Source organism: Mus caroli, unplaced genomic scaffold, assembly GCF_978045245.1.
Source record: "Mus caroli unplaced genomic scaffold, Mus_caroli_1 scaffold_18, whole genome shotgun sequence".
NCBI lineage: Eukaryota > Metazoa > Chordata > Mammalia > Rodentia > Muridae > Mus > Mus caroli.
Window position 1 is genome coordinate 29,486,704 of NW_028227273.1, and position 22,500 is coordinate 29,509,203.

The 22,500-nt window shown below is 41.3% G+C and overlaps 1 protein-coding gene across 5 annotated transcripts in view; it reads left to right on the forward strand.

The window, feature by feature from the left end:
* Window positions 1-22,500, forward strand: part of Tmem232 (transmembrane protein 232) — a 251,427-nt gene that overhangs the window by 61,914 nt on the left and 167,013 nt on the right. For 4 of the 5 annotated variants that reach the window (XM_021149603.2, XM_085832955.1, XM_021149604.2 and 1 more), the window contains 3 exons: window positions 653-752; window positions 2,355-2,512; window positions 9,810-9,964. In XM_021149603.2, the coding sequence (XP_021005262.1) occupies window positions 653-752; window positions 2,355-2,512; window positions 9,810-9,964 (413 nt within the window). The remainder of the gene's footprint in view (window positions 1-652; window positions 753-2,354; window positions 2,513-9,809; window positions 9,965-22,500) is intronic. The other variant, XM_085832954.1, reaches the window with a different exon arrangement.

Genomic DNA, 22,500 nt, shown 5'->3' on the forward strand with positions numbered 1-22,500 from the left:
GATGCAGCCCGTTTTTGAGACTACGGTTTTCATATCATTATATGAAATCTTGTGTATCGTATGTTTCTGCAGACATTCCACTTTCTGTAGGTTGTGTAACACCCCCCCCCCTGGTTTTAGCCAAAGATGTGCTTTCCCCCCCAGTACTCCCCAAGACTGTGTTTCAAGCTGTTTTGGTTAAAAGCCATAGGAGGGAATATATAACACTCTGTGATCTACACATACATAATATATGGCCTTCCATATACGGAAATAAAAGGAATTCTCAAACACACCATAACATTTTCTCTCTCATGTATCCTATTTTTATATAACTCCCCCATCAATTCATTTCATGAGTTATTTAAGGGCTATGATCTACAATTCGGAAAAACAATGTTGCTTTAAAGGAGAAAGAACCAAACAGCATCCAGAATGGCCCATTTGAAAGAGGGTAGAGATGATTTATTCAAGTCTTTCTTCTGGCTGAACCAGCACTTCAGGCTTGACACAATTGTTTTAAAGTTATTTCAAAAAACACATGATATCAACCAAGTTTGAAATTGTTTTATCAAAGAATAAGTGTAATAATAAAATGGTTTATCTTCCTCTCTGGTTTTTGAGCATTTACTGGTGCGACACAAAGATGCCTTTCTCTCTTCTTTCTTGACAGATTGGCTATTTGATCTTCTTACGACTTTTTGTATTCTTCCTGCATGGTCACTTAGAAAGCTTTAAACAACATTTGCTTAGGCTGCAACCATATTTATACGGTAGGGTATTTTTTTATTTATTTTTATGCTTATAAATGTTTTATGTCCAATTTTAAGATCCCCAGACTGTCACTATAAAGAGTGCAAGCTGTTTTATGTCTCATGAAAAGAGGCCTCCAGTGAGGGCTGCTGGGCCAGGCAGTGTCTCTTCAGTGTCTGCTTTCCCTCAGGAACGTAGAACTTCTTGTGGTGAGAACATTAAAAAATCTAGTCTCTCTGTAATCTGAATAAAACGTACATTTTAATGATCTGTAGTCATCACCTGTGCCATAGACGACCAGGATGTAACCCTGGCTGAAACCTCGTTTTCTTTAACCATCACCTCCTCCTCCCCCCCCCCCGCCCCCCAGACTTCTGTGAGGAACTATTTATTTTCCAACTAAGCGATGGTGGTGACCCAAGGTCCAGCTTTCCCATTTGTACCAGTGGCTACCACACCAAACTATAAAGCAACAATGCTTGTATTTTAAAGCAGGTCTAGCTGCAGTGTAGATGCTGAACAGGACTAGGGAGAGGAGAGGATGCTGGAGGCCATCTCGGCGTGGATGTACATAAACCGGCATCCTTCTAACTGTCCTGATTGGTCCTCAAAGGCAGAAATGCCATCAGCACTGCGATTCAACATGTTCTAATATGCATCCACTTCTACACTGGAAAAAAGGACTTGTTGAGGAACGGGTATCAAAAACATAAATAGTTGCACTGGGGAGATGTCTAGAAGAGAAACATAAACACATCGACTAATATGGTCAAGATTTGGAAAACTGCAACAGTGAATATGAATGTCACAGAAAAAGTGAGGAGTAGGGTTTGAGAGGTTACTACAGCTAGAGAGACCTGCAGGAGTCAGATCCCACATGAAACCCACCAAGTCTATTTAATGTTGCTCATATGTAAATGTGTTCAGGGCTGATCACTTGAGACTGGAAAATATGGAATAGTAACCACATATAAGTATTAATATATACCCTATATAACAAATAACTATATATTATAATATAGAACACCCATACTATGTTTAGCCATATATATGCTTTAATTTAAAATTTGTAAGAATTTCATAGGCGAGGGCTACATTTACATTAGCTTCACCCCTCCCCTCCCCCTCTAATTCTTCTGAAATCTTTTCAAACTCATGACTACTTCTTTAATTATAGCCATGCTCCTATGTACCTATCAACAGATCACACTGATCCATTTAGCGCTGCTCATGTACGTATGTGTTTAGGGCAGACCACTGGGGGAAATCTCACAGAGCTCTACCCTTAGATGCAGAGACGCCTTAATTAATGGCAGCAGAGAGCTGGAGACCAGTAGTGTTATCTGACTGTACATCCAGCTACCACACAAAGCTGTCCGGAATTATAAAAACTCTCACGCCATTTATTCAAGATGTAGTGTTTTTCCTCACCACCAGAGGACACACATACCATTATAAATTTTAACCAGATAGAGCAATGCACAACAGTAGGAGCCCAGAAACATCGAAGCCTAATGATGCTTTCATAGCTAAAAGACAAACGGATCACACTGGCTAGCGATGGTGGCACAGTTGCAAGATACGAGCAGAACATCTCTCACAAACGATTTTTCTTCTAACAGCACTTCATTTCTCGGAACCATCCTACTACAAGTATCCGAACATCATCTCCAGCGTGCAGTTCATCCTGAAAACATCGGAAATTATCTGTAAAAGAGAGCTCCATTCTGAACCACTTGTGGAAAGCCGAGATGAACTTGAGGATCCATATTCTGACCTGGTTGGTAAACAGATATGGTGGGTGTGCTGCGTTGTGTTTCTATAAGATAAAGTCGCTGTGGCCCTACACCCGTTCTCATTGATCCAGCATGCCCTGGTAGAGCCGGGCTAAGCTGGAGGAGGGAGGTTGGGAGGGAGGGTTGCCAGCACACATGCTCGCTCATGCACAGCTCGTGGATCATAGAATGCTCGATGAGGTATGGGCTGTCCATTCGACTTGTTACTTCTTTGAGAGGCACAATGGCATAACACCTCTTCCACGTGGGTCCCACCTCAGCCACTTAAAGAGAACAAATACCAGCATAACGTAGATTCCCAAGTTAACATGTTAGCAGGTTCTGTTTTATCAAGGGAAAGAATGGAAAGTGGAGACTGGCCACGAAACAAATGCAACAGGTCACGCTCTCCATGTTTCATGTTGAAAGAACATTTAATATACCACCAAAGTCAACTGAAACCTTCCCCATGCTCAGACCAGCTAGCGATGGTGGCACACGCCTTGAATTTCAGCACCAGGAGAGGCAGAAGCAGACTGAACTCTGTGAATTCAAGACGGGCCTTATCGAAGTGACTTTTGTGGCAGCCAGAGCTACACAGTGAGACGCCACCCTTTCAAGCACAAACCGAGAGATTAAAACAATTCTCGTACACAGTTAAAATTTCTTATATCATTAACAATCAACTATTTAATAAGCAAATATGATACAAACACAAATCCAATGAGTCTTGTAATTGTGTATAAAACATGTTTTTCAGAAGACCAACTTCAGTCTCTTTGGTGATCATTTATTTCCTTTATTCCAATAGTTTCTGAAAAGCTGTGCTTTGAAACAGGATTTTTTTTTCCATTAATTTTATAGTTTATAACAGAGAATTTGTTCTTTTTAATTTTTCAATAAAGGAAGAAATCAGGTTTTTTGCTTGTGCGTATTGTGTACATGCATGTATCTATTCATGTTTGCACGTGTGTGGACATGCATATATGCAATATATGTGCATGTGTGTCTGTATAGATTGAAAGGCCAGAGGTATATGTTGGACCCTTCACCGATTGCTCTGGATCCTCTTTACCGAGGCAGAGTCTTTCCCTGAACCTGGGGATGCTCTATTACACCTGGATGGTCTAGGTCAGAAGCTTGCTCTGGGATCCCCTGTCTCCACTTGCAGAGAGCTGGTGTCGCAGGCAGGATGCGTGAGCAGTAAGCTTTTCTGTGTGTGCTATGGATTCATACCCAGTCTCACGCTTGTGCAGAAGCACTTCATCCACTGAGCTTTCTCACCATCCTGGAAAATATATTTAAAAAAATTTTTTTAATTTAATTATTGTTGTGGTTTTTATTTTTATTCACTTTATATCTGTTCAAGGAAAATACTTTCATTTATTTATTTTATTTTATTTTTTAAGAATTTTTTGTTTGTTTGTTTGTTTTTGTTTTTTGAGACAGGGTTTCTCTGTGTAGCCCTGGCTGTCCTGGAACTCACTTTGTAGACCAGGCTGGCCTCGAACACAGAAGTCCACCTGCCTCTGCCTCCTGAGTGCTGGGATTAAAGGTGTGCACCACCATGCTTGACTGGAAAATAGTTTTAATCTAAGGAAAGTTCTAATGATTTGTGAAATTGAAGGATTTGTGGAAATTCCTCTTAAAATAGCTTTATTTATGTGTGACCTCACAGCCTTCCCACACTCCCTTTTGGGCCTTTCAAACATTAACTATAAATTGAACAGATAGGAAAATACATTTTATCATGTACGTGTATACCTTTTAAGCTTAAGTATTTGTCTCCTGGCTCATTAGCGATAAACCGTCTACATAAAATGTGAAGTTTGCTAAGTAATCTGGACCATTTGGTTATAATTAGTAACGGATGCAAATTGCGTCATGCAAAAAGAGGCACTTGTTTCAAAATGAAAAGTATGCTTTGATGATAAATATACTTAAAATAAGACAGGAAGCTGCAAGAAGAACATTGATCGCGAAGAGTTGCCTGCTCGACAGCTGTCTGGGATCTAAGGAGGTCGGCATAGCTTTTCTCTACCTCTGATTCCTTGTTAGTATAAAAAAAGCTCTGCCCATTTTCACGATGATCACGATAATCATCACCGCCGCCGCCATTGCCTTAACTGAATAAATAAAACACATAGCCATTTATATTTAGCTGTCCGCTCTAACCTAGACAGTCCATTGATTTTTCTGTCATGTTACATTGACAGAAAGTAGTGTTCTGAGTGTTGTATCTTCAGCTAGGGTGCGGCAAGGTGCAATCCGCCTATGCACACACAGCAATCTTAGCCACCCCATGCTCTGGCTCAGGTGGGGCCACGCGTTTCCAGGCTTGTGTTCCGGAAGAGCAAGTCTATGTCTACCCTTGGAAGCAATGGACGGGGGCTGCTAGGAGAGGCAGAGGCCACAGCTCACGGAATGGACACGTCAGCTGAGAGTGACGTACGCAGTGACTGAGTCTTCCTCTGCCTTTTCCACTTTGTAGAACAAAGGGCCTCAATTCTATTTCCGCTCCACCCATGCGATTCTCTGAGGGGACTATATAACACATTTGGGGCTGTCAGGTTTATTGCCTTTCTTTTTCTTCTTCAATTACTTCATAATATAACAACCATAAAGGTTAGTGGAGCCACAGTGCTTCTAAGTCACCTCTCAGCTAATCAGGTCTGATTCATGGCATGATTGCAAGCCCTAAAGTTCCCCAGTTTCCACCCAATTTCTCCAGTGTACCTTTTTGAAGCCAGCCTCTCCAGTTCAGCTGAGCATCTGCCCATTCAATACCCATTTCATTCCCTACTTTGGGGAATGAAAGAGGAAAGGAAGAGATAATAGAATGTAAAAGCTACAGCAGCAGCAATTTTTTTCTCCCGTCTTTATTAATGCTATATTGCAGTCCAGGATTTATCGATCTATCCATCATCTCTTATCCTCTGATTCTACTAAAAGGGCCACGCATAGCCTGAATTGGCCATTGTGAAGTATCTTACATGTAATGCTCATAGAAATGGAGTAAAAGCAGTTGCTGAATTTGTTGTACAACCAATGCTAGAATTGTTTGAAAGTCCCGTAGAATTTACATATTGTAAGATGCACGATAAAGATCCTGTGACTTCACCTACAGGTAGGAAACGTCCGTCCCCTGTCCCGGACAGTTTCTCCCTTTAATGTTCCTTTAAGTGATCCGGACCCTAATTCCCACCAGCTTTGATAGGTGGTATACTTTTATTAACTTTGCAATGGCAGAGCCCAATTGCAGGATTGAATTTCTGTCCTCTAGACAGGAGCAGAGCTGACTTTTCTAAGCACAGTTGTCACATGGTAGTAACAATGTAGTTAGTTCTTTGGAGGTTGTGAAAGAACTCAGCTAAAACAAGAGTAGCCCCCCCCTTATTACATTTTATTACCTAATGTATAAATAGTTTCCTGAAAAGTAGCAGACACACCAATTTTACCTTCTGATGTGATTAGCAGTCTTATTCTCTCACACCACAGTACTCAGTAAGCAAAAGGATGTGACCAGAATCTGAGATACTCCGCTGAGCATCAGCGATGCTAAGAACAGCATCATAACGAGATGTGTGGTTTTTCAAATTAGGGGCATTATCCAGTGATTCCTGTTGCTATTTGGCTAACACGTTTGTATTAGGAGGTCTTCTCATGACAATGTCACTGAGGCGTTTTGTCTCACGGCAAAACGACTGAAAACAGGACAAACCTCAAAACGCGGCATCTGAGCAGCCACAACAGAACCCACGCCTCCAAGCTCATCTCCGTCGTAAGGGTCCGATTAGCTGCTTCCAGGGAGTGTACTTATACTCTCATAAATGCCAAGGCAGTGGGCATCTCACAGAAGGCACAGTGCAAGCTGCAGCATGATAGAACGAAGCTGGGTGGCACGGGAGGAAGATGGAGGAATCACAGGAGATGGTAAAAGAAAAGGAAATAGAGGAAAAGGAAAAGGAAAAGGCAGGCAGGCAGGCAGAAAACGGTGGAAAAATATTCTCTGAAGTCACTGAATTCTGTGCTTATCAAATTATCATCCAGTAAAAAATCACTCCCAATTTCTTTCTTTTTTTTTCCCATATTTTTTTATTGGGTATTTATTTCAATTACATTTCCAATGCTATCCCAAAAGTCCCCCACATGCTCCCCCACCCACTCCCCTACCTACCCACTCCCACTTCTTGGCACTGGTGTTCCCCTTTACTAAGGCATATAAAGTTTGCACGACCAATGGGCCTCTCTTTCCACTGATGGGCGACTAGGCCATTTTTCTGATTCATATGCAGCTAGAGACACGAGCTCTGGGGGGGGTATTGGTTAGATCATAATGTTGTTCCACCTATAGGATTGCAGATCCCTTCAGCTCCTTGAGTACTTTCCCTAGCTCCTCCTCTTTCTTTCTTTCTTTTTTATGTCTGTGCACATGCTTATGTGTATCCAAGTATGCATCTATGTGCATCTATGTGCCCGTGGAATCTTCTTGCCTCTGTCCCCCCCACCCATAGTAACTATGATTACTGACCATTGCCACTCTGCCTAGTTCTGTTGTTAGTGCTGAGGACCTGAACTCAGGCCCTTATTCCTGTTTAGCAGACACTTCCCTGGCTGAACAGTCTCCCAACACCATCCCTTTGCCACTTCAAAGCTACCACAGCTTGACAATTTGTGAAGTAAAATAATAAGAAATTATAGAAAAAGTAAAGTATATGTTAAATTTTTATTAGATCGAACGTGTGTATAATCACTCTGCCAGAGAATCGCAATGTTTTAAAAAATGTTCTTTATTCTCTGTCCTCTCGATGACAGCATTAGTCTCCCAACCGCAGGAGGCTGATTCAGCATAAAGACAAGAGATTCTGTGCGGCACATAATAACTGTCAGGGCTGCTCTTTCCTGGTCTGCCACAACTGGATTGAACCACATGATTATCATCATTACATGAATCCTTTCTTTTTTGATAATGCTAAGGCCATGAAGGCAAAGGTCAGGGGGAGGAGCACATGTGTGTCAGAGACAATGGGGCTCATTCCTCAGTGTAGGCAGAGAGGAGAAGAGGGAGCCCGCACTCCTCTGTGGATGCTTCAGCAGACTTCTGGGCTTTTTATTTTATTTTTTTCAGCATTTGGATCTGGAGAGATCAAGGGGAGCCTGAGAAAACAGGCATCCTCTTTAGATTCTCCTATTGAAAAGTAGGGGTGATTCTATGACTGGATATTTTGTGGGTGACACAGTCGCTTCCTTTTTGTCTGTGCTTAAGAGTAAGTATTAGGAAATAGCTTTAAAAAATCATGGTCTAGGGACTAAACCGCCAACCAAAGAGTACACGTGGAGGGATCCATGGCTCTAGCTTGCATATGTAGGGAAGGATTGCCTTATCTGGCATCAATGGGCGGGGAGGCCCTTGGTCTTGTAGAGGCTCGATAGATGCCCCGGCATAGGGGAATGTTAGAGCGGTGAAGTGGGAATGGGGTGTGTGTGTGTGTTGGGAGCACCCTCGTAGAGGCAAAGGGGAGGGAGGATGGGATGGGATGGGGTTTTTTTTCAGAGGGGAAACCAGGAAGGGGGACAACATTTGAAATGAGAATAAATAAAATAACCAATTAAAAAAATAAAGAAAAAAAACCCATAGTCTTGGAGTAGTATCGGGGACATTTGTTTGGGCTTGTGCCTTGCAAATCAAAACGACCTAACTGTATCAGACCAAACTGTAATAAGAGGTATCAAATGAGTTGTCAACAGCAGAGGTACTTTTTCTCATTCTCCACAACATGTAAAAAACAACATCATATAAACTGAAATAAAATGTAGATCTTGTTCAGAATCCTCACCTGGACCGTTTCATTATGGCTTGCTGTTTTGAGACAGCATCTTTCTAAATTTCCCAAATGTTAGCTTCAAGTTTGACATCCTCCTATTTCAGCCTTGCTTTTACTGGGCACCAGGACTATGGGTCTCGGTCACACAGCTCACCTCTGAATGTCTTAGCACATGTTAGCACAGATATTTACTTCCTTAACTTAGTAGTCTCTGTAGCCATGTAGTGTCTATGACCTAGAAAAGTATTGTTTTAAATTAATTGGTCAGGCCGTCTCAAAAATTTAAAACAGATCTATTATATTCCTGTTTTTGTAAACTAAGTTTGAAACTTGAAGACCACCAGCCGCACAGGCTGAGATGCCGAGGGCTACTGAGACAATTTCATTTATATGGCTTTTACATTTTTGACCGGGCACCACCACAAAGCAGAAAATTGAGTTATTTGAGCATTTACCATAGTCAGCCTGTCTCAGTCCAAAGCCTCACATTATCTCAGAAGACAGCTTCCCTGTGGAATATTGTAACACCCCAAACATGGTTTTGTTTACAGTTTCTTTTCTGAATTACCGCTCCCAGGGCCAGTGAGCTCCTGCAGACCTTGACTCTAGCAATTCTCTCCAGCATCTAACTATCTCTGACATGGAAAAAAAAATCAGTACATAGCCAAAGAACATAACTAAATAGCTTACTAGAAACTTGAGAGGTTTTAATTTGAAATTCTGTATGAATCTCCAGCATTTTAAGAGGACTCAACAAGAAGACTGTCTTTAGATTTTTAGCTCTGATATTTCATATAATAACTGAGGACAATGCAGCCCTTCAGGTGTAAAGTGTTTCTTATCAGTATGGAATGTGAACTGCTGTTGTACCTTTGGGGCAGGGGCAATGGTGGGGTGGGGTGGGGATGGGGAGGGGCACGGTGGAGCTGGGGGCGGGGCGGGGTGGGGATGAGAGTACTATGATCAATTAAATTACTTAATGAAGCTGTCAGGGAATACTTGAAGAAAACAAAGAAAAAACATAGTATCTGAATTTGTAGTTGAAAAAAATCTCAAGTGATTAACAGACATTGGCCACCCTCTAGGAGGCACCTATTTGGCTGTTAATGCAGAGAAACCCACATTTCAGAGCCCAGTTTGTTAAACTTTCCCTGTTGCCTCTTGATCAGGTGTTGTGAAGAAGGGAGACCCACAGAGTCCAAGAGCAGCGCATCCAACAGTGGTCCTTCAGAGGTGTTGGCGTTTTTGTCTTACTGTAGACTGATAGATACATTGACCACAGGGACTTGTGTAAACATTTTGTGTATCTACTAGGTTGATACCAACTATCCATACCTAAACACACTTTTAAATGATTCTACAAATCCGAGTGAATATTCACTTTGACTTGTATATTTTTAAAATGTATTTTTCAAGTCCTGTGTAAGTCAAAGAAGTCTTTGGCAGATCAACCTCCATAATAATGATGTCATTTCAGAAGCATTTGCAGCTGAATAAGAGGGGCTACGAAGTCAACCACCTGCTCTGGCACAGTGTGGCCGCCTGGTCCTGCGTTCAGAACAACCCTCCTCAGTTGAACAAAGTGCTGGAGCACCTCCTCTTCTACAAAACGCAGCTTCAGACGAAATGCTGGTAAGGGCAAGCCTATAAATCCAGAGTGACTCAGGGAGACCTTAGCGCCCGAAATGTTAATCACGGCTCAGTTGACTAAGAATACACTTTATAGTCTCAGCTCCAAAGACAAAAGCCATGCGCATATTTTATACCAGCTGTACCAATGAATTGTTGTAGTCTCTGTTGTCCTGGTTTGTTGGCTGTTCTGTGTAGTTTGTCTCTATTAAATGAAATGTGCTAGAGACAAGAAATTCATTCCTGTGTTTAGAACATTTCTTCCTTCCCATGTTATTAGATCTCAGCAATGAGACCTGTTATCATGGATTTCAAATGACTGTGCTGATGTTCTTTCTTTGTGCTTTTCAAAGAACATACAAGAGACAATTTGATCTCAGCAAGGGTTCTAGTTCATGTGTTAATTTAAGAAGGAGCATAGATGCCCTACAAAAGCAGGCTGGGTACAGAGGAGGGAAGACCTTAGTTTTTATAGATTGACCAGGGATAATTATCTGTATTTGTAGAGTTCAATGTATTGTTTAGTGTGTGTGTATGTGTGTGTATGTATGTATGTATGTATGTGTGTGTGTATATGTATGTGTGTGTATGTGTGTGTATGTGTGTGTATGTGTGTATGTGTGTGTATGTATGTGTGTATGTGTGTGTATGTATATGTGTGTGTATGTATGTATGTGTGTATGTGTGTGAATGTGTGTATGTATGTGTGTATGTATGTGTGTATGTATGTGTGTGTATGTGTGTGTATGTATGTGTATATGTGTGTGTATGTGTGTGTGTATGTGTGTATATGTGTGTGTGTATGTGTGTATATGTGTGTGTATGTGTGTATATGTGTGTGTGTGTATGTGTGTGTGTGTGTATGTGTGAACTCAAGTTAATTGACATACCTACCACCTCTCATACTTATTTGTTCTTGGTGAGAATGTTAAAACATACTGTTTTTACATTTTGAACATACGTGTTGATGGTGGTTACCATGCTATGTGGATTGCTAGCACCCCATTCCACTGTTTAACGGTTCCTCCTTCTGTACAGCCACTGTCCTCCTTCCAGGCTTCAGATTAACTTCCCATTAGATTTCTAAGAGTTTGGGTTTCCCATGGAAGATCGTGCAATCTTTACCTTCCTTTACTGTCCTATGCACTTAGCAGGGTATTCCCCAAGTTCACCCGTGTTGTCACTGCAGGCAAGCTCTTTTTCTCTGAACTGAAGGCTGAATAGTCTTCCATGTGACATAAAGTCCACCTCCTGTCAATGCTTAGGGTGAATTGCTTCTGAGGAAAACCCCAACACATCCTCAGCATTCTGAATTCAGTTTCTTTGGATGTTTAATCAGAAGGGAGGTTGCTGGATCATAGAGCATCCTACTTAGAATCTTTTGAGGTGTTTTTAAACTCCCATCTTGGTTTCAGTTACATTCCAACCTACCAAGGGTTCTCTTCCCTCACAATTACCTTTCATTTCATTGCATATACCCACTGTAAGGGGTGTGAAGTGAGAGTTCACACCCACGGTAACAGGTGTGAGGTCATTCATACCCATGGTAATAAATATGAGGTGGGAGTTCACTGCGGCTTCAATCTTTATGACTTTATTAGTGAGGTGGAACATAGTTCATATAACTGTGAGCTGTTTGTGTGGTGTCTTTTAAGAACTGTTGAGTCAAGACCTTTTTTTTTTTGGATTACAAAACATAATTTACTATGTGATTGGCTTATATATTTACATCTACATTTCTTTCTTTCTTTTTTTTTCAAATGATTTCCCCTTTCCAGTCTCCCCTTCGGAAACCCTTATCCCATCCTCCCTCCCTCTGCCTCTATGAGGGTGATCCCCTACCCACCTACCCACTCTCTCCCATCTTCCTACCCTGGCATTCCCCTACATTGGGGCATCAAACACCCTTAGGCCCAAGGTCCTCTCCTCCCACTGATGTCCAACAAGGCCATCCTCTGCCACATATGTGGCCGGAGTCATGGGTCCCTCTATGTGAATTGAATGGCTAGTATCCACTTATCAGTGAGTACATACCATGTGTGTTCCTCTGTGACTGAGTACCTCACTCAGGCTTCTCTCAAGGCCCATCCATTTAAGGCCTTTGTCTTTTAAATTGGGTTATTTGCTTGCTTGCTCTTGAATTACTTGAGATCCTTATTTACCTGAGATATGAATTCATTGGATGCATATACTGTTTCTCCATATATGAATTCTCTCTTCTTCTCTTTCCCTTCCTCTCCCTATCCTGCTCTATCCTCCTTTCCTTCTCTTCTTCTGTCTCTGACAGAGTCCCATGTAACTCAGTTTAGATTTGAACTTATTGTGCGATCTAGGCTGGCCTTGAACTTATGGTTGTCCTTCCTGCTTCAGACTTATGTTAACTGTTTAACCATTTTTAAATGTTGTTGTATCAACACATATTTAATTAATTTGCTGGCCATCTATGTTTAAGGTTGTCAGCAGGCCTTTAAGAACCAGATATTTCATAGATTTGGGATTACAATACAATACAAATGGCTGTTACTTTAAAAACGAAACTGGAGTCATTTTAGTGTGTTTGCCAGAGCCTAGAACAAGGTTCCAAGTGTCCCAGTAGAGGACATTTCCCAGGACATCCCTGCACTGTCACCGGTAACTGCCTGGGTCATCTGGAGCCTTACTTCTTTTATCTGGGAGGATGTGAGAATCAACTAGTAAGCTGGGACAAGTAACGAGTAGTGTTGAGGAGTAGAGGGGTGTACTGATCAATTAGTCAATAGTACCAATAATAGAAAGGACACAAAGATTGTCTGAATATTGTCAAATCATTTTGATGCTCTTTCTTGTTTCTCTTCATTTTAAGAAAGTAATCTTTCACTAGAAAAATAAAAACACAATTCTAGTCAAGAAAACACTACTGATGTTCAGAGACCGACTGTAACCGTTGAGAGTGTGGCCTTGTTTGCCACTAAGCCTGAGGACTTGAGTTCGATCCCTGGAACATGCATAGTAAAAGATGAGAAGCAAATCCTGAAAGCTGCCCTCTCACCTGCGCACATGTGCCTGGGCATGTGCCTGTATATATGGATGCACACAGGCATGTGAGCAGACACACATGTTACATAAATATAATGTTATCTTTAAAAGGGTCATTGTCAGTGTTCTATTGTTGTGAACAGACACCATGACCAAGGCAACTCTTATAAAGGAAAGCATTTAACTGGGGCTGGCTTACAGTTCAGAGGTTCAGTCCATTATTATCATGGTGGGAACATGGCAACATCCAGGCAGATATGGTGCTGGAGATGCTGAGAGTTCTGTATCTGGATCTATAGGCAGCAGGAAGAGAACTGGCTTGAGTTTATGACACCTGAAAGCCCACCCGCATAGTGACACACTTCCTCCAGCAAGGCCACTTCTACTCTAACAAGACCACACCTCCTAATAGTGCCACTTCCTGTGAGCCAAGCATTCAAACACTTGAGTGTACATGGGCCATTCCAGCTTAATCCACCACAAAGAAATTGACTAAAAATTTAAACTTGCGCTAAATCTGTTCAGGATAGCATCATATTTAATATAAAAGTAACTTTTCTTACTATGGTATTTAGAGGAGTTACACAGCAGCATGTACAGATGGCAAGAGGCCATGACTGCAGATAAAACAAAGCATCAATCTAACTATTGGAACTACACCAGAAATGCCTTTATGCCTTCTAGGGATTCTTTTCTATCATTCTCATGGTATACTCTATGATATACCTGAGGGTATTGCGGAAACTGGGAAAGCAAACAACATATTTAGAATAAATTGAGATACTGAAAGGGCTGGTGAGAAGTGGGCTCTTGACCGAAGATTTTCTTGACCGACACTGGAGGAAAGACACCTTTTCTCAGCCTCCAAACTATGACACAAGTGAGGGCCAAGAGGATCACCTCAAGAGATGTCAGCTCCTGTGGGTATCAGAGACAACACAATGATGAATAGTGCTAGATATCTAATGTAATGAAAGACAACTTAATTAAGATGCCCAATGAAGTTTCATTTATGGTGGCCAAATCTATGCAAACAAATAAGTAGTTCTCATCTGGACATTCCAGTTGGTTGGTCTGTAGCTGACCCATATATCTCCCTGTTACATAACCCCATTTCTTATAATCCCATTTTTAGACTTACCTATATATAACACAAAAGGAATCAAAAAACCATCAATATTTAAGTCTGAAAATAGACAGGGTCTGGATCTATGAGAGGACACACACACACACACACACACACACACACACACACACACGCGCGTGCACACATAATCAATCTATCACAGAATTAAGGCAGCCTTGTTGGGACCATGATGTCCCAAGAGGAAAGGGTGTCCCCAAGCTAACACAGTATACAACACAAAGGAGAATCAGAGGAGTGGAGAATGCAGCTGATCCCCTCCCCCATCCACCACACACACAGTGGGATTGGTCCACTCAGAGTGGGAGATGGGCAGCTTGCTGGAAGGTAGCCTAAATTTCATATTCTGTTTTCGACTCTCAGTGTTCTGCTCCACAGGGTGACCTTACCTAAAGTGCCCCATTTGCTTTGGAGAGCTAGCTCAAGCCAACTCCAAAGGTTTTCAAATCTAACATGAAAAAAAATTCTATTTCTTATTGAATTGCTGGCCTACAAAGAAATGATGTAGCATGGCATTTCAGAGGAGTGTCATCACATAAAACCCTTCCTCCCAAAGCAAACCAACCAGTTTATGTGCCCATGTGTCTAGTTTATGTGCCCATGTATGCATTCAAAATAAAATCCTGATGATTTAAAACTGGATTAACATGGCAAATGCTTGTCAGACTTTAGTGTATTTGTGTTTGCCTCGAAATAAAGAAAGAATCGAGTGCTTGGGGGACAATAGACCCTGCAATTTCCTGCCAGGTCACTGCCGTCTTTTGTATCCTCAGCCCTGACAGCTCCAGCGTTCACAGGCATGTCTCACTAGAAGCATTTAAACAAAAGTCGTGGTACTGTCTTTCTTCATTCTTCACAGGCTGAGGTGGCTGTTTGTGAGTTCCCAGGTTTCTATTTTGTTGGTTTTCCTTGGTTTCTATCCCAGTCCTTATAGATCTATAGATCCTTCTCACTGTTTGTAAGCATTTAATCTGCTAGTGGAAAATATACATTTATGTGTCACCACATCATCACACAATGCTCAACCTAAGTCAGGAGACCTCCATTTTGAATTGTTCACTACCTGTGCCATTTTCAATAAGTCACTAAACACTGATGAATCAGTTTGTTGACCATTTAGAGAGAAAAGAGCCATCATGTCTCCCTTCTGTTTCCTCCCTCCAAGCCCTCCCACATAACCTTCTTCTCTCTTTAAATCATGGCCTCCATAATTGTTGTTACATAAGTATATATACACAATTCATAATGGAATATATAAATGCATCCTGCTCAGTCTGTATTATGTAAGTTGTATATGTATGTATTCTAGACTTCTTAAAAAGTTTCCAAGAGTTTGGTTCCGGGACTCCGCCGAAAGTAGTCTGCACAGGTGAGAGTGTGCACTACAGAAGCTAACAGCTTCTGGGACAGGCGGGAGCCACAGAGCTTTTGAGGCAGCCCCCTTTATGGGCTCCAGACATTTGGGCACCTTCCTGGCCAGAGGATAGGTGTCCGCCCGGCCCTGAAGGGCTTTGCCACAGCATCGGTGGGAGACATGTTGATCTGCACAGGTGAGAGTGTGGACTACAGAAGCTAACAGCTTCTGGGACAGGCCAAAGCAACACAGCTTCTGGGACAGGTCCTGTTTTGGGCCTTCATCTTAGACCAGGAGGGTGGTCCGAACGCCAGATCTGTGCACCTTCCCTGTAAGAGGAGAGCTTGCCTGCAGAGAGTGCTTTGACCACTGAAACTCAGAGGAGAGAGCTAGTCTCCCAGGTCTGCTGATAGAGCCTAACAGAATCACCAGAGGAACAATCTCTAACCAAGACAAGTATAACAACTAACTCCAGAGATTACCAGATGGCGAAAGGTAAATGTAAGAATCTTACTAACAAAACCAAGACCATTCACCATCATCAGAACCCAGCACTCCCACTTCGCCAAGTCCAGGGCACCCTAACACACCCAAAAAGCTACACCCAGATTTAAAAGCATATCTCATGATGATGGTAGAGGACAACAAGAAGGACTTTAATAACTCACTTAAAGAAATACAGGAGAACACTGCTAAACAGGTAGAAGACCTTAAAGAGGAAGCACAAAAATCCCTTAAAGAATTGCAGGAAAACACATCCAAATAGGTGATGGAATTGAATAAAATCATTCAAGACCTAAAAAGGGAAGTAGACACAATAAAGAAAACCCAAAGTGAGGCAACACTGGAGATAGAAACCCTAGGAAAGAAATCTGGAACCATAGATGCGAGCATCATCAACAGAATACAAGAGATTGAAGAGAGAATCTCAGGTGCAGAAGATTCCATAGAGAACATTGGCACAACAATCAAAGAAAATGGAAAATGCAAAAATATCCTAACTCAAAACATCCAGGAAACCCAGGACACGATGAGAAGACCAAACCTATGGATAATAGGAGTAGATGAGAATGAAGACTTTCAACTCAAAGGGCCAGCAAATATCTTCAACAAAATTATAGAAGAAAACTTCCCAAACCTAAAGAAAGAGATGCCCATGAACATACAAGAACCCTCCAGAACTCCAAATAGACTGGACCAGAAAAGAAATTCCTCCTGACACATAATAATCAGAACAACAAATGCACTAAATAAAGATAGAATATTAAAAGCAGTAAGGGAAAAAGATCAAGTAACATATAAAGGCAAGCCTATCAGAATTACACCAGATTTTTCACCAGAGACGATGAAAGCCAGAAGATCCTGAACAGATGTTATACAGACACTAAGAGAACACAAATGCCAGCCCAGGCTACTATACCCAGCCAAACTTTCAATTACCTTAGATGGAGAAACGAAAGTATTCCAGGACAGAACCAAGTTCACATATTATCTTTCCACGAATCCCGCCCTTCAAAGGATAATAACAGAAAAAAAAAAAAAAAAACAATTCAAGAACGGAAACCACATCCTAGAAAAAGCAAGAAGGTAATCCTTCAACAAACCTAAAAGAAGACAGCCACAAGAACAGAATGCCAACTTTAACAACAAAAATAATAAGAAGCAACAATTACTTTTCCTTAATATCTCTTAATATCAATGGACTCAACTCCCCAATAAAAAGACAGACTAACAGACTGGCTACACAAACAGGACCCAACATTTTGCTGCTTACAGGAAACTCTTCTCAGAGAAAAAGATATACACTACCTTAGAATGAAAGGCTGGAAAACAATTTTCCAAGCAAATGGTCTGAAGAAACAAGCTGGAGTAGCCATTCTAATACCTAATAAAATCGACTTCCAACCCAAAGTCATCAAAAAAGACAAGGAGGGGCACTTCATACTCATCAAAGGTAAAATCCTCCAAGAGGAACTCTCAATTCTGAATATCTATGCTCCAAATATAAGGGCAGCCATATTCATTAAGGAAACTTTAGTAACGCTCAAAGCACACATTGCACCTCACACAATAATAGTGGGAGACTTCAACACACCACTTTCACCAATGGACAGATTATGGAAACAGAAACTAAACAGGGACACAGTGAAACTAACAGAAGTTATGAAACAAATGGATTTAATAGATATCTACAGAACATTTTATCCTAAAACAAAAGGATATACTTTCTTCTCAGCACCTCATGGTACCTTCTCCAAAATAGACCACATAATTGGTCACAAAACAAGCCTCAACATATACAAAAATGTTGAAATTGTCCCATGCATCCTATCAGATCACCATGGACTAAGGCTGATCTTCAATAACAAAATAAATAATAGAAAGCCCCCATTCACGTGGAAACTGAACAACACTCTTCTCAATGATTCCTTGGTCAAGGAAGGAATAAAGAAAGAAATTAAGGACCTTTTGGAGTTTAATGAAAATGAAGCCACAACATACCCAAACTTATGGGACACAATGAAAGCATTTCTAAGAGCAAAACTCATAGCTCTGAATGCCTCCAAAAAGAAACTAGAGAGAGCACACATTAGCAGCTTGACAACACACCTAAAAGCCCTAGAACAAAAGGAAGCAAATTCACCCAAGAGGAGTAGACGGCAGGAAATAATCAAACTCAGGGGCGAAATCAACCAAGTGGAAACAAGAAGAACTATTCAAAGAATCAACCAATCAAGGAGCTGGTTCTTTGAGAAAATCAACAAGATAGATAAACCCTTAGCCAGACTCACTAGAGGGCACAGGGACGGCATCCTAATTAACAAAATCAAAAATGAAAAGGGAGACATAACAACAGATCCTGAAGAAATCCAAATCACCATCAGATCCTTCTACAAAAGGCTATACTCAACAAAACTGGAGAACCTGGATGAAATGGACAAGTTTCTAGACAGATACCGGATACCAAAGTTAAATCAAGATCAGGTTAATGATCTAAACAGTCCTATATCCTCTAAAGAAAAAGAAGCCGTCATTAATAGTCTCCCAACTAAAAAAAGCCCAGAACCAGATGGGTTTAGTCCAGAGTTCTATCAGACCTTCAAAGAAGATCTAATCCCAGTTCTTCACAAACTATTCCACAAAATAGAAACAGAAGGTACTCTACCCAACTCATTCTATGAAGCCACAATTACTCTGATACCTAAACCACAAAAAGACCCAACAAAGATAGAGAACTTCAGACCAATTTCCCTTATGAATATCGATGCAAAAATCCTCAATGAAGGTCTTGATAACCAAATCCAAGAACACATCAAAACAATCATCCATCCTGACCAAGTAGGTTTCATCCCAGGGATGCAGGGATGGTTCAATATACGGAAATCCATCAACATAATCCATTATATAAACAAACTCAAAGACAAAAACCACATGGTCATCTCATTAGATGCGGAAAAAGCATTTGACAAAATCCAACACCCATTCATGATAAAAGTCTTGGAAAGATCAGGAATTCAAGGCCCATACCTAAACATGATAAAAGCAATCTACAGCAAACCAGTAGCCAACATCAAAGTAAATGGTGAGAAGCTTGAAGCAATCCCACTAAAATCAGGGACTAGACAAGGCTGCCCACTCTCTCCTTACCTATTCAACATTGTACTTGAAGACCTAGCCAGAGCAATTCGACAATAAAAGGGGATTAAGGGGATACAAATTGGAAAGGAAGAAGTCAAAATATCACTTTTTGCAGATGATATGATAGTATATATAAGTGACCCTAAAAATTCCACCAGAGAACTCCTAAGCCTGATAAACAGCTTCAATGAAGTAGCTGGATATAAAATTAACTCAAACGAGTCAATGGCCTTTCTCTACACAAAGGATAAACAGGCTGAGAAAGAAATTAGGGAAACAACACCCTTCTCAATAGTCACAAATAATATAAAATACCTTGGCGTGACTCTAACTAAGGAAGTGAAAGATCTGTATGATAAGAACTTCAAGTTTCTGAAGAAAGAAATTAAAGAAGATCTCAGAAGATGGAAAGATTTCCCATGCTCATGGATTGGCAGGATCAATATAGTAAAAATGGCTATCTTGCCAAAAGCAATCTATAGATTCAATGCACTCCCCATCAAAATTCCAACTCAATTCTTCAACGAATTAGAAAGAGTAATCTGCAAATTCATCTGGAATAACAAAAAACCTAGGATAGCAAAAACTCTTCTCAAGGATAAAAGAACCTCTGGTGGAATCACCATGCCTGACCTAAAGTTGTTCTACAGAGCAATTGTGATAAAAACTGCATGGTACTGGTATAGCGACAGACAAGTAGACCAATGGAATAGCATTGAAGACCCAGAGATGAACCCATACTCCTATGGTCACTTGATCTTTGACAAGGGAGTTAAAACCATCCATGGAAAAAAGACAGCATTTTCAACAAATGGTGCTGGCACAACTGGCTGTTATCATGTAGAAGATTTCGAATGGATCCATTACTATCTCCTTGTACTAAGGTCAAATCTAAGTGTATTAAGGAACTCCACATAAAACCAGAGACACTGAAACTTATAGAGGAGAAAGTAGGGAAAAGCCTCGAAGATATGGGTACAGGGGAAAAATTCCTGAATAGAACAGCAATGGCTTGTGCTGTAAGATTGAGAATCAACAAATGGGACCTCGTAAAGTTGCAAATCTTCTGCAAGGCAAAAGACACCACCAATAGACAAAAAGACCACCCACAGATTGGGAAAGGATCTTTACCTATCCTAAATCAGATAGGGGACTAATATCCAATATATATAAAGAACTCAAGAAGGTGGACTCCAGGAAATCAAATAACCCCATTAAAAATGGGGCTCATAACTGAGCAAAGAATTCTCACCTGAGGAATACCGAATGGCAGAGAAGCACCTGAAAAAATGTTCAACATCCTTAATCATCAGGGAAATGCAAATCAAAACAACCCTTAGATTCCACCTCACACCAGTCAGAATGGCTAAGATCAAAAATTCAGGTGACAGCAGATGCTGGCGAGGATGTGGACAAAGAGGAACACTCCTCCATTGTTGGTGGGATTGCAAGCTTGTACAACCACTCTGGAAATCAGTCTGGCAGTTCCTCAGAAAATTGGACATAGTACCAGTGGAGGATCCCGCAATACCTCTCCTGGGCATATATCCAGAAGATGTTCCAACCGGTAAGTAGGACACATGCTCCACTATGTTCATAGCAGCCTTATTTATAATAGCCAGAAGCTGCAAAATACCCAGATGCCACTCAACAGAGGAATGGATACAAAAAATGTGGTACATTTACACAATGGAGTACTACTCAGCTATTAAAAAGAATGAATTTATGAAATTCCTAGGCAAATGGATGGACCTGGAGGGCATTATCCTGAGTGAGGTAACCCAATCACGAAGGAACTCACACAATATGTACTCACTGATAAGTGGATAATAGCCTTGAAACTTAGGATACCCATGAAATAAGACACAATTTGCTAAAGGCATGAAACTCAAGAAGAACGAAGAAGAATGAAAACTGAAGTGTGGACACTTTGCCCCTTCTTAGAATTGGGAACAAAACACCCATGGAAGGAGTTACAGAGACAAAGTTTGAAGCTGAGACAAAAGGATGGACCATCTAGAGACTGCCATATCTGGGGGATCCATCCCATAATTAGCTCCTAAACGCTGACACCATTGCATACACTAGCAAGATTTTGCTAAAATAACCCAGATATAGCTGTCTCTTGTGAGACTATGCAGGGGCCTAGCAAACACAGAAGTGGATGCTCACAGTCAGCTATTGGATGGATTACAGGGCCCCCAATGTAGGAGCTAGAGAAAGTACCCAAGGAGCTAAAGGGATCTGCCACCCTATAGGTGGAACAACATTATGAACTAACCAGTACCCCGGAGCTCTTGACTCTAGCTGCATATGTATCAAAAGATGGTCTAGTCGGCCATCAGTGGAAAGAGAGGCCCATTAGTCGGGCAAACTTTATATGCCTCAGTACAGGGGAAAGACAGGGCCAAGAAGTGGGAGTGGGTGGGTGGGGGATTGGGTGGGGGACTTTTGGGACAGCATTGGAAATGTAAATGAAATAAATAAGCAATTAAAAAAATCAAAAAAAAAGTTTCCAAGAGGTTTAAGTAAGATACTTCTCCCCACCGACTGTATGTTCTTCTAACTCAAATTTGAGCTGATTTTCCTCAGCTAGTTTCTGGCTGACTGAGATTTGTACTTCATCGCATTTCCTCATGAGTTAATCAAATTGGTTCATCCTCCTCTTCTTTTCTTCCCTCCTATCACCACCTCTTCCCTCCTCTGTGCTCACTACATAGCCTCAGCTTGCTCTGAGTTCACCAGGTAGACTAAGGTGGCCTTGAATTCATAGAGATCTGTCTACCTCTATTTCTACCCCACCTCCCTTTCCTAACCTAGTGTCTAAACGGGTGGCAGACACATCCGTTGCATCTCCCACTTTCCCACCTGCTCCCACGGGTTGTGGATAGCCCTGGGGCTAATTATATTTGAAGTTAATCCTGTTCTCCTGTGAGGGGTTGCAAACAAGGAATGAGTCAGCAGTCAGGTTATTTCCTATAAACTGTCTGCTCACAGTAATTTATAAATGAAGGCTAGAGCCGGTGATTGGGAGGAGAAAGAAGGGAAGGTGGAGCTGAAGATTTTGGGAGAGAAAGAGAGAGAGCGAGTATAACGGAGGAGGAGGAGGAAGAAGGAAAGTGGAGCAGAAGCACTTGGCCTGGAGAAACTGCAAGTTATAAGGGGTCTCTTATAAGACGGTAGAGTAGTGGTAGATTTGCCAAATCTAGGTGCACAGCCTAGAATTGTGTTTTCATTGCCTGGGCTTATTTGGGTTGGAGATTTACCACAACACCCACATGCTCCCCCCCCCACCCGTTCCCACGTGCTCCCCCTTATGTTCCTACGAAGCTGCAGCCCAGCCAATGTTGCACAACTTACCGTGATATTGGAAAACCAGTAAGAGCA